The sequence below is a fragment of the Primulina huaijiensis genome, chromosome 10 (genome assembly GCF_012295235.1).
Source record: "Primulina huaijiensis isolate GDHJ02 chromosome 10, ASM1229523v2, whole genome shotgun sequence".
Lineage (NCBI taxonomy): Eukaryota > Viridiplantae > Streptophyta > Magnoliopsida > Lamiales > Gesneriaceae > Primulina > Primulina huaijiensis.
Window position 1 is genome coordinate 3,931,604 of NC_133315.1, and position 17,225 is coordinate 3,948,828.

The 17,225-nt window shown below is 35.3% G+C and overlaps 1 protein-coding gene and 1 long non-coding RNA gene across 2 annotated transcripts; one reads left to right on the forward strand and one right to left on the reverse strand.

Moving 5' to 3' along the window:
- Positions 1–897: 897 nt before the first annotated feature.
- LOC140985770 (uncharacterized) lies at positions 898–6,525 on the reverse strand. Its single transcript, XM_073453685.1, has 4 exons — positions 6,271–6,525; positions 5,855–5,960; positions 1,367–1,463; positions 898–1,244 (listed from the first exon to the last, which is right to left on the reverse strand). Exons 1-3 carry the CDS (start codon positions 6,380–6,382, stop codon positions 1,385–1,387), a joined length of 297 nt encoding a protein of 98 aa, XP_073309786.1. The 5' UTR covers positions 6,383–6,525; the 3' UTR covers positions 898–1,244; positions 1,367–1,384.
- On the forward strand, positions 1,470–5,464 carry LOC140985771 (uncharacterized). Its single transcript, XR_012176843.1, has 2 exons — positions 1,470–2,292; positions 5,184–5,464. It is a non-coding gene; the product is annotated as an uncharacterized lncRNA (long non-coding RNA).
- Positions 6,526–17,225: the final 10,700 nt, after the last annotated feature.

Sequence of the window (17,225 nt, forward strand, 5' to 3'; positions counted from 1 at the left end):
AATTTAAATATATAATTCATATTTATTAAGCTTGTTTAGGCTCGATAAATGCTTGAATAAGCTCGTGAACCATGTATATATTCGTTAAATAAAGCTCGAGCTCGGCTCGATTATAAACGAACCAAGCTCAAACATTCAAAAGTTCGGCTTGGCTAGACTCGATTACATCCCTAATCGTGAGGGAGAAGACTCCAGAGGAAACCCGTTTACGGAAGAAGGCCCCAGAGGGAACCCAACGATCGTATTTCCATTTCACGTCGATGCCTAGTGCCCGTCTCCATGCGCAATGGTGAGCTAAGACGGATCAGTCGACCAGAGAATACAGCTAGTCACTTTCAAGGATCAAACTTCACCAAAATAATAAATGATTGAAAGCTTTATGATTTTACGATTTATGATTAAATTATGCTTACAAATTTATGATAGTTTATTTTGAATAAAAGTATGATTTTTAATGCATGTGTTGTATATGTATTATTTGCTACTCATGTTTAGAACGTGCTGGGTCATTAGACTCACTAGGTTCGAATGTTGCAAGTGAGGATGAGATTGAGGAAAACACTGACGCTTGAGTGGATCGAGTCCGACGGTACACTCCCGAAGGACATAGTTAAAGTTTTAAAATTTTTGTTAATGATTTAATTAGAGATTTTTATTCTTTATATTCAAGTTAGTAATGATCATGTTAAAAAGTAGAAGTTTGATTTTGTTAACTGACGATATAGATATTTTATGCACTTAGAGATTTTAAATGTTAAATTTTTTGTTATGGAAATATTGAGTTAATTTAAATATAATTTGCGAAATTTATGTTTAAAAAAAAAAAATTTTAGTAGGATTTTAAAGTTAAAAAATAGTGGACGTTTCAAGACTATATAATGTAAGATTGAGCGAGGAAAACTAAGATTTTTAAAATTATTATCACATATAGTATTCCATTCTTCTTCATATGCCACCCTCGTCCCTTCTAGAGTTCACCCGTGAAAAACAGGAAGTTTCCAGACGAAGAGGAAAGTAATAGGTTTGGACGCATTTCAAGTAAACTTTATCGCATAAACTGCTGCAGTCTGATGGAAAGAGTCTTGCCCTAAGTTTGTTCAAACTACCATAGCTATACGACAAGCTTGTATGGCTACGAGCTCAAAGATTAACAGCAAAGTCAAACCTTAAACAGTCTAGGTACACCAAACAACTAAAAGAGAACTGGACAGCAACGAAGTTAAGGCAAGAAAAAGTCTGTGTTTCTGCAAGAAAGCAACGTTACGTTTGATGAGTACTGCTTGAAATGAAATAAACAAAATTTGGAACAAAGTTGATCTGGAAATATAAAAATAAAGATGCAATACTGATGTAAAAGTGTGCTTACAAAGCAAGTGGTGCCCTTTCAGGTGTGCAGATAATTAGCAGCCATCATAAGTTCCAAAGTCAATTCAGGTTCAATGTCGAATTCAGATTCTTTCCCACTACAGAAAACAAGTCCATAAGAAATCTCCCAGTTAATGATTCAAAGCAAAATTCAAGGGAACAAGACAAGTGATATGCTGCCAATTTGAAGTACGCCAACAACCCTTCAATACAGCAAATACAATTTTCAATAGTCAATCCACAAGGATATGATTCTTAAACATGTTTTAACCCTAAAACTCTCCAACTCAGATCCAAGTTTGATGCAGAACTTATGCTAAATGAAGACATCAGCAAACAGTAATCCAAAATGGAAAGATTTATTTGAGCTTCATTCTATGCTAGTAAGATGTTAGTATCACAGTCATTTCTGACGTTCTTGGCATAGTATTTTGTTGTTGCAATTACCAGGAATTGCTAATGCCAAAATGACACCTAATTTCTTAAACCTATTACTTCAGGTATAGTTTAATCCCAACACCTCATAACAAATATTCTCTTTTCTTCCGATCATCATGCATAGACCTTCACAAAGCTTATTGCCCTAAAACTAACAAAAAACTTGTAATTAAATATTCAATAAACTTCACTTTCATCATTAGATTGCTCCAATAATTACTCACTAAGCAAATAACTTCCATGGTTGATTACTAGGTCGTGAGTAATATTAATCATCCAAATTCTTTGTTTGAAGAACAGATCCAGCCCAAACTTTACTCGCATGATTCTTTAACAAAACGACATTATAATTTGAATTAAATCTTAAGTGATGTGCAATCCATGATATATCAGATCCTAACAACATTGTTGCCCCAAGACAAAAGTGACGAGATTTTGCTGGCATCATCAGGAATCAGATCCTAACAACATTGTTGCAACAAGACTGTAGTGTCCAAAAACCAGTACACATAAACCTCATCATGATTAAACTTGTTAACTTATTTAATTAATTTAAAATGATTTAAATGATGCATGTAACATATGTTAATTATTTTTTTTATGTGTGTTTATATGTCCTTGTTTATGCAAAATTAAATATTTTCTTGAGTTTGAGTTTTTCAGGTGAATATTTGATGTTTGACCGGGGATAGAAGACCGGAGACGATTAAGGCGATAAAAATTAAATGTTATATTTTATTTTAAGTTAAGAAATTATTTATTTTTAATTATTTATGAAATATAGCATTTTAAGGTAAAATATAATTTATTAGATGAATTAAAATATTTTAAGTATTTTACTTGCAATTTTCGAAAATTAGGAGTTAATTCTTTAACTTATGGTTTATTATTTTATAAATTTTGTGGACTTAATTATTTAGCCTAATTAGTATTTTAGCCATTTAATTAAGTTGATTAAAAGTTTTTTTTTTAGAAAAGAAAACAAAAACTCACGCACACATATACTCACACTTTCGCACACAATAAAACTAACCTAAAAAGCTAGGGTTGTGCCTCCCTTGAGAAGCAGCCTCTTGAGCACTCATCCGAGCAATATTCTCTTGAGCACTCATCCTAGCAATATTCTGGATATTTTGGTGAGTTTTTGTCAAGAAAAACGTCAAGAAATCGTCCTCCGTTCATCTTCCACGTATCCTCGTGCCGGTATTCGTTTATTCGAGCGTTTAAACGCAAAGGCATGTTCTAAACCTTTCTTGGCGCATCGATCATGTCATATATGTGTATTTGATGTAAAACATGCATGAAAAACGTTGGTTATATGTACAAAGTTTGATGGGTTATGATATAAATGATTTACGAAAATTTTGGGTCGCCAAAATCCGTCATCCTCTGTTATTTGGATTCCTCCGGTTTATAGGTCCGTTTTCTGGAAACGTCTTCAACATATGATTTGTAGTACTCTGTAATACCTTCGATACAATAGAAAATTCGTAATTTTCTGATAAGAAACGAGGGAAATATGATTTTTATCGTAAAACCGCTCAAGCTGAAAAAAAATTTATGTGTCACAAAACCCATCATCCTATGTTATTTCGATTTCTGCGATTTATAGGTTGGTTTTCTGGAAATGTTTTCAACATATGATTTGTAGTACTCTTTGTCATCTTCGATTCGATAGCAAATTCGTAATTTTCTGATAAGAAATGAGAGAGAGATGATTTTTATCGTAAAACCGCTCTAGCTGTAAAATTTTTTGCATGTTCTTCACGTTTTCTCAAATTTTGAGATCTCCTGGATCTTTGCTGCTGTGTTTGGCTATGATTTAGGATGTGTTTCGATGTTGCTAAGTAAACTGGTAGGGGCTGGAAGTGGTCTGGTACAGCAGGTGCCGTGAGATGAAGTTTTGCGCAGGTTACGTGCTGTAGGGGCTATTCTTGGGTTTGATCGTGCGGCTCACTGTATGGCTTGACCAGGGCTCCTGGCTATGGTCTGGGGCATGTCTTAGGGTCCTAGGATGAGTCTTGTAGTGGTGGTTCATGGGCTGGATGGTCGGGCAGAAGGCTAGAACCAAAAAACGTGCAGCTGTGCACAGATCGAGTTGTGCGAGGGAGCTGTCACGGTTTTGGCTTGCTGGAGGCTTGGGCTGCGGGTATGGGCTGGAAAGACTGGACCAGGGTCTCATGGGATGTCTAAGGGTCGAATCTAGGGTCTGGTTCGGGTCCGGTTCGCATTGGTTTAGGCATGAAGTCATGAGAAGCGTATTCGGGTTATAGTGCATCTCATGGGCTGTTTTTCTTGGATGCGCTGTTGTTCACGTTTTTAAGTGATTCGAACATGGTTCGGGGATAGTTTAGGCTCTTGGACAGTAGGTTAAGGTGTTGGCTAAGTATGGTTCGAGTCCCGAGTCGTTCGGTAAGTGGTAAGCTATTTTAATTAATTCAGGAATCGTACACGTCTGAGTGCATCTTTGGGACTATGTTTAATTAGTTAATTTTGATGTTGGGGCAGCATGTCCAGAGCATTCCAACGAATCCCACGACGTTTGTAAGTATGATCGACGTGCAAAAATATTTTATTTTTGAGGTATACGATTTGTCTTGTGGCCACTCGGTAAAGCATGACCGAGAATTTATGATTATGGGATTGACGGGGAACCTCTCCACCGGGTAAAGTATGATCGGGGATTTATGTATGTGGGAGTGGACATCCGGTCGAAAGGCTGTGGTGATCCCTGCCAGCCCAGTACTGTGGTTTAGTCTGATCAGGCGAATTATGTTATGGCCACCTGCTTTGAAAAATATTTCTACGCAAAATTATGTATGATATGATGGAAGCACTTTTATGAAAATGTTTATGCAGCTATGACACATCTCTGCTTATATATGCTCAGCTTTTACTACGTACTCGCTACTTTCAAATGCATGAAGTTTATTAAGCATTCCTTGCTATTTTTGGTTTATGTATGTTGAGTCATTAGGCTCATTAGATTTAATCGATGCAGATGATGATGCTTTTGAGAAGACAGGAGGTGCTGAACAGTGAGCTTGCTCGGACTGTATGCAGTGCAAACCCGAGGACCACTATTGTTATAAAAGGAGTTTATGTACATTAAATATTTTTACTCTGATTTTGTTAATTTATGTTTCGTTGGCAACCAAGTATTTTCTTATGCTCGTTTTCGAATAATGCTTTTTCAGTTGTTTTGAACAATATTTTATGCCCTGGAAATATTTTTGTACTTGGACTAATTTCAAGAATTTAGTCAAACATTTTATTTAATTCAGAATGCGAGGGTTACTATTTAAATAAGAAAATTTTTATTTTTCCGAAAATTTTAAATAGTATTAGATATTTTAGCATGGTACGTTACAAAGACAAAGTGATGAGATTCTGCTGGCACGACTAGGCATGAGATCCTAACAACATTGTTGCACCAAGACCAAGCGATGAGATTCTGCTTACATGATAAGGTCCCATACATGAGTATTAAGGTCTGAACTGAATATAACATATTTGAGTCTTATGGATGTTGATGGATTTTTCTTCAACTCAATACCAATTCTATATCATATATAAATTTAAGCTGTGATCTGCATTCAAACATTTCCCAAAATAGCACCTCGACATTCATTTGATATCTAAGGCAACTTGAAAAAATTCCAATGTTCGTACTAAGATCGGCAATTGTAACTACAAATACTCCAAAGTTTACTAATCCAACCACTAATAACCACATGTGCCTAAGCAAGCAATGATCTGTCACTACCACCTAATCAGACAGTTAACACATAACAGATAACAAGTAGTCAGTTGCATACGCAAAACATTAATAAGAGCAAAAAATGTTGATGTCATCAAAATTTACACTCTGGCTAAGGAAACAGAAATTAGGAACTTGGTAAACCACGAAATCAAATGAAGATCCATATAAAAAGTTTGCTACAAGAAAGTATCACTGCGCCGATGAAAAAAAAAGGAAAAAGCAATAACTGAGTTTCTTTGAAAATCAACAGCTAACATATTATAACAGCAAGGAATAATTAGGAAAAACCTGGCGTATTGAAGAGACCAGTAGAAGTATCGGCAAATCTTCTCCAGTATAGTGGTGCTTATCTCTGGAAATGTCACTTCTCCATGCTCCGTTTCAGCAAAACCACCTGAAATTCTCAAAAGCCCAAATGTAATTTTCGCTCAAGATGTTGTACATCCAAAAATCCATCATATTACACAAAAATCATATCTCAAGAATTTGATATTTGAATCGTTCCCAACACCCAAATAACGGGTAAATTCCAAGAACCCGTAAAAAATCTTGTTTAATTAAGAAAAGAAAATCCATCACAAACGATAGGATAGCGACAACAAATGCAAAGAATTGAAAATTGAGCCACAAATAAACCCTAATTCATCTCAAAACCCAAAATTGAGACAGTAAATAGCCAGAAGTCAAAACTTAAGGAAAAAAACCTGGTGAAGAGAGCATGTTGCGGATGGTTTGTGAAACCATGGCAGCTTTCTTGTCTATGACGAATTCAAACCCTTCGGCGCTAATCAGCTTCACCATATCTTCCTTCTTCATTTTCTCCCCGGATTTGAATCCCCGAGTAAAATTTTCTCTTACCGTACTCCGCAAAAATCTAACACAGCAATTTATACAATGAAAATTTACAACTCATCGTTTTCTAAATATGATTTCGGTCCCTAAGTTCTGCAATAACCAAATGGTTCTTTTTGCACAATTTTTGTAATGACAGTTAATGATTATAATTTGAAGTTAACTCAAAAGCTAGTTCCCGAGGAAATATAATGTATTTTATCCAATAGATATGAGATATGAGATAACTAACACATTTCATGTATTTTATCCAACAGATATGAGACAACTAACACACCATCTTACGCTCAGAAATGAATATTTGGAACTTGAACTTACCTCAATCCCAAAAGCTACTTGTAGCGGAAAATTGTCCAAGTACATGTATGTAACTCACATATATTTTATCGAACCGATTTGAAACAACTTACATATTATTAGGTGTAAGATATACCAAATTGAGTAAATAAATATTAAAAAATATATATATAAATTCTAAAAACAACAATTACGAATCTCTAATTTTATTAATACTTCTCATCTTCTGTAAAAATATAAAATAAGAACGAATGAAAATAATTAATATTTTTTTATGATTATCTATTTACAAATCACAAAAAATTCACAAATACTAGAAATTGGAATAAAAACATGAAAAGTGTTAGAATCTGAAATAAAACGATGAAATTACTTGAATTGATACTAAAATTTGAAGAGTTGTTGCTGGAGTATTTTTGAGTTTGATCTGTTGATTTGTGGTGTTTTTCTGTCTTGTTATCTCCTTTGTGAAACATCTTCTAGTTTTCTTTCACTCGCCACTACCCACTTTCACTCTCCATGATCTGTATTATTTGCTCGTTATCTAACTTCTTCAATAACCGATGACTTTTCTTGGGTAAACTAGCCGACCAAAACACCTTTTGGGATTGAGCTTTTCAAATCTCGGGTTAAATTTTTTTTGGTGCTAACAAGTACCCTCCCACAGGCATTGGCTCACTAAACCCCGCTTGCCACCACACGCCTCTCCTGCATTTCTTCCCATCTCGAGACCACCAAGTTCAACTCCTCAACCCCTTTCTGTTGTTTGAAAAACACACACACTGCGCTCGATGCTAGCTTGAGATCGTCAAACGAGTTGTTTCAATCTTCTATGCAAGATTCTTTCTTGTTTTGCATGCAATCAACCATAGCATCATAATCTCTTCTGTTCCTTCCTTGCAAGGTGCTGTCCCTGCTTTTTCTCTGCTTGTTATCCAGCTGTCTTCGTTCTTAATTTGCTGTTTCTGAATCTCATTTGAAGCAGCAACCTTAGTGAAGATTTCTTAGGTAAATCTCTTGTCTACTTTATGACATTTTGGGAGTTTATACTACCGTAATTTCTTGGTTCTGGCCCAGGTTAAAACGTATTTTTCTCTAGCATCATTGTTGTTCCAATCATCCTTCCATTTGACAATGTTGTGAACCTCAATATGTTTACCTGCTTATGAATTATAGTGAATTAGTCAAAACTGTCATTACCAGTAGTTTGATGCCCCTGTGTTTTTTTAGAATCCCATAGTTGTTGTGGTGATGACTTTGATTAAATCTTTGGACATAACAGAGGATGCTTTTTATCTTGCCCTCAAAATCTCAGTATCAACACTTGGTTATTTATTTATTTATAACTGATCACTGTTATTGTTGCGACAATCTCAGTTGAAACCTTGAGACCTTTGTTGGTCCCACTTGCGGTAATTTGAGATAATAAAACACGAAAATAAAGAATAAACTGGATACCGAGATTTACGTGGAAAACCCCTAAAAATTATTAGGGTAAAAACCGCGGGCAAGATGAAAAGAATTTCCACTATAATATTTTGTGATGTACAATTCACTCACTGTGTTTCCAAAGAAAACACATTCTCTTAATACAGGAGAACAAAACACCTCATAAATATTATAGAACTAAGCACTCAAATGCTATAAGATGAGAGAAAACTCGAATAAGGGATTAATTGAAATGAAGGAATGAGGCATCTATTTATAATAGAATTTCGAGGTGTGAAACCGCGTATAAAACGCGTTACGTCTGAACACATTCTTTCATTTCAAAATTCTTTCGGCCATTCATATTTAAAATGTGTCACTTTGACTTGCGGACAACCTTTATACTTAGTGGGTTGGGGATTTGATGAACCCGTGGCATTTGGCCATTTGTTGGCCCATAATATGGATACATTTTTTGGCCTCTGTAGATTTTCCAGCTTCCGTTGGTATGGTGTTATTATTCTTGCAGCAATCTCAATTTCTCGTCAACCTACTGGGCCGAAACTCCTAAAAAAAGTCATTACTTTGCGTATTCCAGAAAAATAGTATAAATTCTCTGTTCTAGTTTTGTAAGTGGAGTATCTTTGATTTTAACTCCCCCTTCTTCTTTTTATAGGTTTGTGGCTGTCGAAGTTGCTTCTCGGGTGACTCCCTTATCCTAGATAGTTGTTACTTCACCAATTCAGCTCGTAAACATTACTACACAACCAATTCCTACCCCCATTCACTTGAGTTCACCTTGTTGGATCTCAGTTTTCTACACGCCCAAACGCAGCGAAAGTTTTAAAATTTTTATTTTATTTTGACAATCAAAATATTTGATTGGGCGTTCGTATGGTTTTTAATAAAATCAAACATTCATAGGACGTTAGAAATTATACCTTTGGTGAATTAATCACATGGATCCAACTATTCCGGGGTTGGCGGAGATAGCTCTTGATGAATTTCCTACGAACGTTCTTCAGAAACTCCTTTGTTAATTCTTCTAATCAAGTCCACGACAAGATGATTTGTTCCTCTTCTAATTTGCACTAGAAAATTATAAAAAGTTTTTCGAAGAGATAGAACACGAATTTGGTTCAAAACCTTTTGAGAGCAATCATCATGGCGATGGAGACTTTCTCCTTGTTCAAAAACAACTTTTGAAAGCTTCGGTGATTTATTTATAAAAATTCGAATGAATCATCCAATAAAAATAATAAAATCTATTATTATTTTTCTAATCCATCATTAACTTAATTAATCTAATTAATTAAGTTAATTGAGGATTATCAAAATATCTCATATCCTTTCCTTTCCATATCACCGAAACAAGTTTAGAAAATTTGTGGTCTCTTGGAGGTTAGGGTTATGGCTTACTTATCTTATTTATAATTAAACCATGACCTTAATGTACATAAAATAATACATGGGCCTTTTAATTAACATTAATGAGCTTGATTAATTAATTGGGCTAGTCCAACTAGTTTATTTAATTAATCAAGGTCCATTAATAACTTTAAATATTTAATATGTTGGACTTGTACTCCTACAAACCCATTAAACATATTGCCCACTATATTTAATTTAATAATTAATAAACTCAACATTTGAGTTTAATAATTTAAATCTCTTATAAATTCAACATTTGAATTTATTATTTAAATTATAAATTCAACTCCTTGAATTTTATCACCTCCAAAATTTAATATTTAATAAACTCAACTTTTGAGTTTAATAAATTAAATTCTCAAATTTTATAAATTCAACTCCTTGAATTTATTCTCTCAAAATTTAATTATCATAAATTCAACTCCTTGAATTTACTATATAATATAAATTCAACTTATTGAATTTATTCTCTCAACGGGAACAAATGATCCAGTGCTTGTGTGACCCTCAATGGTTCAGGGATACAGCTAGCCGTGGGTTCACAACTCCTTGTGATTCAGAATAACATTTATTCTTATTCGGGCTTACCTTAGTTAGCCTCATTCTTTTCATTAACACCTTGATCAAGAATGTCATAACTCATTTCTGATTGCACCCATCGGATCATGGTAAGAGCGTCTAGTAGCATCGCCCCATGATCCCCTAGGTATCACTGATAGTGCCTGCAAAAACCAATCGATTATGATTAACGTACAGTACGGTCCCTTCATCTCATATATCCCGATCGAATCTGCAACCATTGGTTCATCGAGGGTTGCGTATTTATTCGATAACTATATGACACATATGATAGTGGCATCGCGTGTACTATTTGGAAAACTTCTTCTCCAACGTACATCTCATACTCTGGCCAGAGATTCCATGCACTATTATTACTTCAGATCACATAGTATATCCACACCCGTAGGTGAGCGGTGAATCCCCGACTACAATGCACTGGCTCATATATGTGTTGCAACTATACCCAACCTCGCCACCTGATGACTCTCATGGAGCCGGTAAACGAGTCAAAGCACAACCCTAGCATATAGAGCCTCAGTGTTGTCCTGAGTCGTAAGGACTAATGGTGTACAATCATAACCTAAGACTTATCCTCTCGATGAATGATAATCACTTGGAAAGTCCGAGGGAGGGTTGCTTGGTATAATCATCATATGACTACCCATCTGCATGTTTGGACATCTCTATGCCTTTACCAAGAAACGCAGTACACAACATCACAGATGTTAATCTCAAGCTCAAGCGACCTTTATCCCTGTTTTAGGCGCCTGAATCGACTAGGAACGAATTTAGAATATGCAGTGTTTACAAATGAGTTTCAACATCGAATTACGATTCATTTGTATTAAAGCATAATCAAGAACTTTATCTATGCTTCTTGCATGTGTATACAGATAAAGTATAACGAAACCATTAAAAATTAAATTATATTAAAATAAAGATTGTTTATTACAACTGAGTCAATAAAATCCCTAGCCAACAGTTGGCTTACAGGGCATCTACTCTAACACACCTAATGTCGTGGCCGCGACATTACCTCCATCAGTTTTAGCCACTCCATTTGTCTTTTCTCTTGCGTATATTTCATGTCTCAACCATTAGTTTGGCTTCTGAGTTTTTGTTTGATTACATGATGGTATTTGGACATTCATTGGTAGGATTTCAAAATCTTTTGATGCTCTTGATTGACTTGTGGAGTTTATTTGATGTGGGGTTGCTCCTTTTTACAACTATTTCTTCTTTTGGCATTGGTCCTGAACAGGCCAAAGAATACACTAACCTATGCAGTAGATATAAACTCATACTTATATGCTTCTCAAGTATTCTAGAGGCTCGCCCCATGTGTTACCATTGCACAAATAATAAAAACAGATTCACAAAAGAGGCTAAATAGCCTACTTTCTTCATAATCTGTCCATAAAGTTCACTAAAAGTACCAATAACATCGACATAAAAATATATTCAAAGTTTCCTAAGGACCAACAACCTACAAACCATAAAGTTTCCCTTGTCCCTAAGGGTAGTAGCTCATCTATACCATTAGGTATAGTTAAGGAAGACATTGTATTCTTCGCTTCATTCATCATCAGTGTCGTTAGCTCATAGCTCATAAAGAAGAGCCAGTACTCGTAGGACTCGTCAGGCTCGTAGCTCATTTTCTAATTCAGATCTGAATTCTTTGAACTTTTCAAATGCTTCAGATTTGTGTTTCATCAAATAAACATACCAATACCTCGAATGGTCATCAGTAAAGGTAATGAAGTAGGATCGCCCATATTTTGTGCTAACACTTATAGTGCCACAAACGTCTGTGTGGATCAAATCCAGTAGACCATGCGCACGTTCCACGTTTCCATTGAATGGAGTCTTGATCATTTTTCCTTATAGACAGGATTTACAAGTAGATAGACAATTTATGTCTGACAAGTCAAACATGCCTTCTCCCACCAGCTTGTGCATCCTTCTTTGGGAAATATGTCTTAGTCTAGCGTGCCACATTTTTGTGGGATTTGGATCATCTAACTTTCTTTTGTTTGTTGTTGAAATCCTGTTTACTTGGACATTCACTTATCATTTTCAGAACATTTCTGACGTATATAATTTATTATGTTCAGACTTCTTGCAGTGAAATAAATATGTTCTGACTTATCGAGCTTTGTAGGCCCTTTAAGTGTCCTTCAGAGTTTGCCTCTTATTGGGTTTGTTTTTCTTCTGAGGGACAGAACATTTCTTTCCCTTACTTTGTGGGCCATTTTTTGTCTGACGAGAGGCCCATTAGAAAAATAACATTTTTCTCTTTTATGGTGCTCTCATAAGTCATAAGCTTATTGACTAGCTCTTCCAGGCTATCATTTATCTTATTCAAATTGACGTTTACCATAACCCCGTCAAATGAGGAAGAGAGAGACAACAAATTGATGTTATCTAGTAACTCGTAGGCCCACCACATTCTCAATAAGCCCAGTCATATGTACACCACGTTCATGGGCCAAAGCCCCATCTTGCATACGTGTAGTCATGAGCTCCTTGAAAGTGGTGTGCATCATTGTATGAGTTTCATGCACCATGAAACTCTTGCAAGTGCATTCAAATGTCAGCATCATTCAACATTTCCTCAAACTGTCCCTACAGTTCATTTGACATAAAAGCGAGCATGTTACACTTTAGCTTGCATACTATGGTCCTACCATCTTGCCTGTTTTGTCAGTTCAACAGGACTGACATTAGTGTGTATGCATTTTCTCCTAATTCAGAACAATTACTCAACCAGTCTTGAAAGTTTGGTTCGGTTAGCTTGTTAATAACAAAAGTGTATTACGTGACGAAGTCGAAAATGTACTGATATGGAAACAGAATAATTTTTGCTGATTATTTTAAAATAATTTTAAGATATAAAATATGGATTTTATTTTATAAATTTCCCTCCCACTATTTTGACATTTCCACCACCCTCTGATAAAAAAGGGAAATCGTATTTCTTTAGTGGGCACGTAGAGTCCAATTAGCCAATTATAATCTCGAATAATATCAGCCATTTATAATTTCTAAAAGGTAGAATCCAATTGCATCACTATGCAACCTCCGCATGTTTTGCCTCACGTTTAATAAGGACCCAATAATATGACGCCGTTTATTTTCACGTGTCAAACCGACCCATCAATATTGAATTGTAGTAGACGGTTGCCATGAGTTCCCCCAATAATATGAGCCGAAGTCATGGGAGTTCCACTCAATCCACATCATATGTCCAGTGGAAGTCACAGCTTTCCGGCGTCCAGGCCTCCCCAATAATATGAGACAGACACTGTCCGCGGGTAGCGATAAACATGCAACCACGGTTGATGGAAGGCAAGGAAAAATTAAACTCTTTTAATTTTTACTTTTACGGTTTGATATAAATTTTGAATCATATTCAAAATGAGGGATTTTAATTTTAAAATTGTCTCATCATTTTAATTTAAAAATCGCGTGCCACGAGTTTGTATGTTTGCCGGATTCATGCAACTATATTATCTAATAATATACATACATGCATACTACTATACATCGCATATATATCATAATATGACATTCAACAATAAATAAGGATGATCGATCACCAACACTATTAGATTCATGTGAGCCAGACAAGGATCCAGGTCCAAAACCTAGGTGAATGCAGGGATGCAAATGCAACTTATTACATGAGCTTCCAATATTTTACATGTCTTCATCTTGTGCTCTGGGCCCACCATCTTCCAGTCTTGATCTCCCACTATTTCTAATAATTACATTTAAATAGCCATGGCACATAAGGGATACATCTCATGGGGTGGGAACGAGCCAGAAACCAAGCCCACTTTAAAAATATCAAATATTAACAAAATGAATAAAACAATAAAATATCCTAACATACACCTAACACATTGGTCAAGGCTCCCGATCATCCTTTATGCATTTAATATGAAATATTAACATCAATTAATTAAACAAATTTAATTAACTGATAAATCATATATCTAATAATTTATCATTAACCACCACAATTATTAAAGAATTTAATAAATTAAATAAACATCTTTATTTAATTTCCAATTAAATCAATAATAATTGATTTCTTGTAAAAACTCATTTTTACCATAAATAATTAAAATCATATTCTAATTATTTATTTTACAAGAAAATTATAAATTTTCAAAAATTTAATTTCCAAAAGAAAACTTCAACCAATTTTCAAAAATATCAATTTTGCCCAAAAATTTGAAAAATCAGAAAATTGCAATGTAGGCCCAAACAATTCAAGCCCATCATCCAGCATGCTTCCCGAGACACTCCCGAGCAGCCGCCCGCGCTGCCCACCCGCTGCCCGAACGTTTCGGGCAGTGGCAGCAGCCCTGTGCACGCGCACAAGCGCGCGGCGCTCGCGCAGGACGGCGGCGCACCGCATGCGGACGTTCCGAACGCCGCGCACGCACCACCGCCCGCGCTGTGCGGATGCTACGCACGCTGCGATGCGCAGCGCGCCGCGCTGCACTGTGCGCGCGGTTTGCCCTGAACAGTTCCGCGCAGACCCCAAAATTTTTTTTTTTTTGTTTTCTGAAAAAAATTAATTTTTATGGTCTACAATTTTTTGAAAAATTTTCTTGTGTGATTAGACACAAATTATTCAATATCAAAAACCATACGATTTAGAAAAACCTTAGCTCTGATACCACTGTTGGATCTCGGTTTTCTACACGCCCAAACGCAGCGGAAGTTTTAAAATTTTTTATTTTATTTTGACAATGAAAATATATTTGATTGGGCGTTCGTATGGTTTTTAATAAAATCAAACATTCACAGGACGTTAGAAATTATACCTTTGGTGAATTAATCACACGGCTCCAACTATTCCAATGTTGGCGGAGATAGCTCTTGATGAATTCCCTACGAACGTTATTCAGAAACTCCTTTGTTAATTCTTCTAATCAGGTCCACGACTAGATGATTTGTTCCTCTTCTAATTTGCACTCGAAAATTAGAAGAAGTTTTCGAAGAAATAGAACACGAATTTGGTTCAAAACCTTTTGAGAGCAATCATCATGGCGAACCTTGTTCAAAAACAACTTTTGAAAGCTATGGTGATTTATTTATAAAAATTCGAATGAATCATCCAATAAGAATAATAAAATCTATTATTATTTTTCTAATCCATCATTAACTTAATTAATCTAATTCATTAAGTTAATTGAGGATTCTCAAAATATCTCATATTCTTTCCTTTCCATATCACTTAAACAAGTTTAGAAAATTTGTGGTCTCTTGGAGGCTAGGGTTATGGCTTACTTATCTTATTTATAATTAAACCATGACCTTAATGCACATAAAATAATACATGGGCCTTTTAATTAACATTAATGAGCTTGATTAATTAATTGGGCTAGTCCAACTAGTTTATTTAATTAATCAAGGTCCATTAATAACTTTAAATATTTAATATGTTGGACTTGTACTCCTACAAGCTCATTAAACATATCACCCACTATATTTAATTTAATAATTAATAAACTCAACATTTAAGTTTAATAATTTAAATCTCTTATAAATTCAACATTTGAATTTATTATTTAAATTATAAATTCAACTCCTTGAATTTTATCACCTCCAAAATTTAATATTTAATAAACTCAACTTTTGAGTTTAATAAATTAAATTCTCAAATTTTATAAATTCAACTCTTTGAATTTATTCTCTCAAAATTTAATTATCATAAATTCAACTCTTTGAATTTACTATATAATATAAATTCAACTTCTTGAATTTATTCTCTCAATGGGAACAAATGATCCAGTGCTTGTGTGACCCTCAATGGTTTAGGGATACAGCTAGCTGTGGGTTCACAACTCCTAGTGATTCAGAATAACATTTATTCTTATTCGGGCTTACCTTAGTTAGCCTCATTTTTTTCATCAACACCTTGATCAAGAATGTCATAACTCATTTCTGATTGCACCCATCGGATCATGGTAAGAGCGTCTAGTAGCATCGCCACATGATCTCCTAGGTATCACTGATAGTGCCTGCAAGAATCAGTCGATTATGATTAACGTACAGTACGGTCTCTTCATCTCATATATCCCGATCGAATATGCAACCATTGGTTCATCGAGGGTTGCATATTAATTCGATAACTATGTGACACATATGATAGTGGCATCGCGTGTACTATTTGGAAAACTCCTTCTCCAACGTACATCTCATACTCTGGCCAGAGATTCCATGCACTATTATTACATCAGATCATATAGGATATCCACACCCGTAGGTGAGCGGTGAATCCTCGACTACAATGCACTGGCTCCTATATGTGTCGCAACTATACCCAACCTCGCCACCTGATGACTCTCCTGGAGCCGGTAAACGAGTCAAAGCACAACCCTAGCATATAGAGCCTCAGTGTCGTACTGAGTCGTAAGGACTAATGGTGTACAATCATAACCATAGACTTATCCTCTCGAATAATGATAATCACTTGGAAAGTCCGAGGGAGGGTTGCTTGGTATAATCATCATATGACTACCCATCTGCATGTTTGGACATCTCTATGCCCTTACCAAAAAACGCAGTACACAACATCACAGATGTTAGTCTCAAGCTCAAGCGACCTTTATCCCTGTTTTAGGCGCCTGAATCGACTAGGAACGAATTTAGAATATGCAGTGTTTACAAATGAATTTCAACATCGAATTACGATTCATTTGTATTAAAGCATAATCAAGAACTTTATCTATGCTGCTTGCATGTGTATACAGATAAAGTATAACGAAACCATTAAAAATTAAATTATATTAAAATAAAGATTGTTTATTACAACTGAGTCAATAAAATCCCTATCCAACAGTTGGCTTACAGGGCATCTACTCTAACACACCTAATGTCGTGGCCGCGACATTACCTCCATCAGTTTTAGCCACTCCATTTGTCTTTTCTCTTGCGTATATTTCATGTCTCAACCATTAGTTTGGCTTCTGAGTTTTTGTTTGATTACATGATGGTATTTGGACATTCATTGGTAGGATTTCAAAATCTTTTGATGCTCTTGATTGACTTGTGGAGTTTATTTGATGTGGGG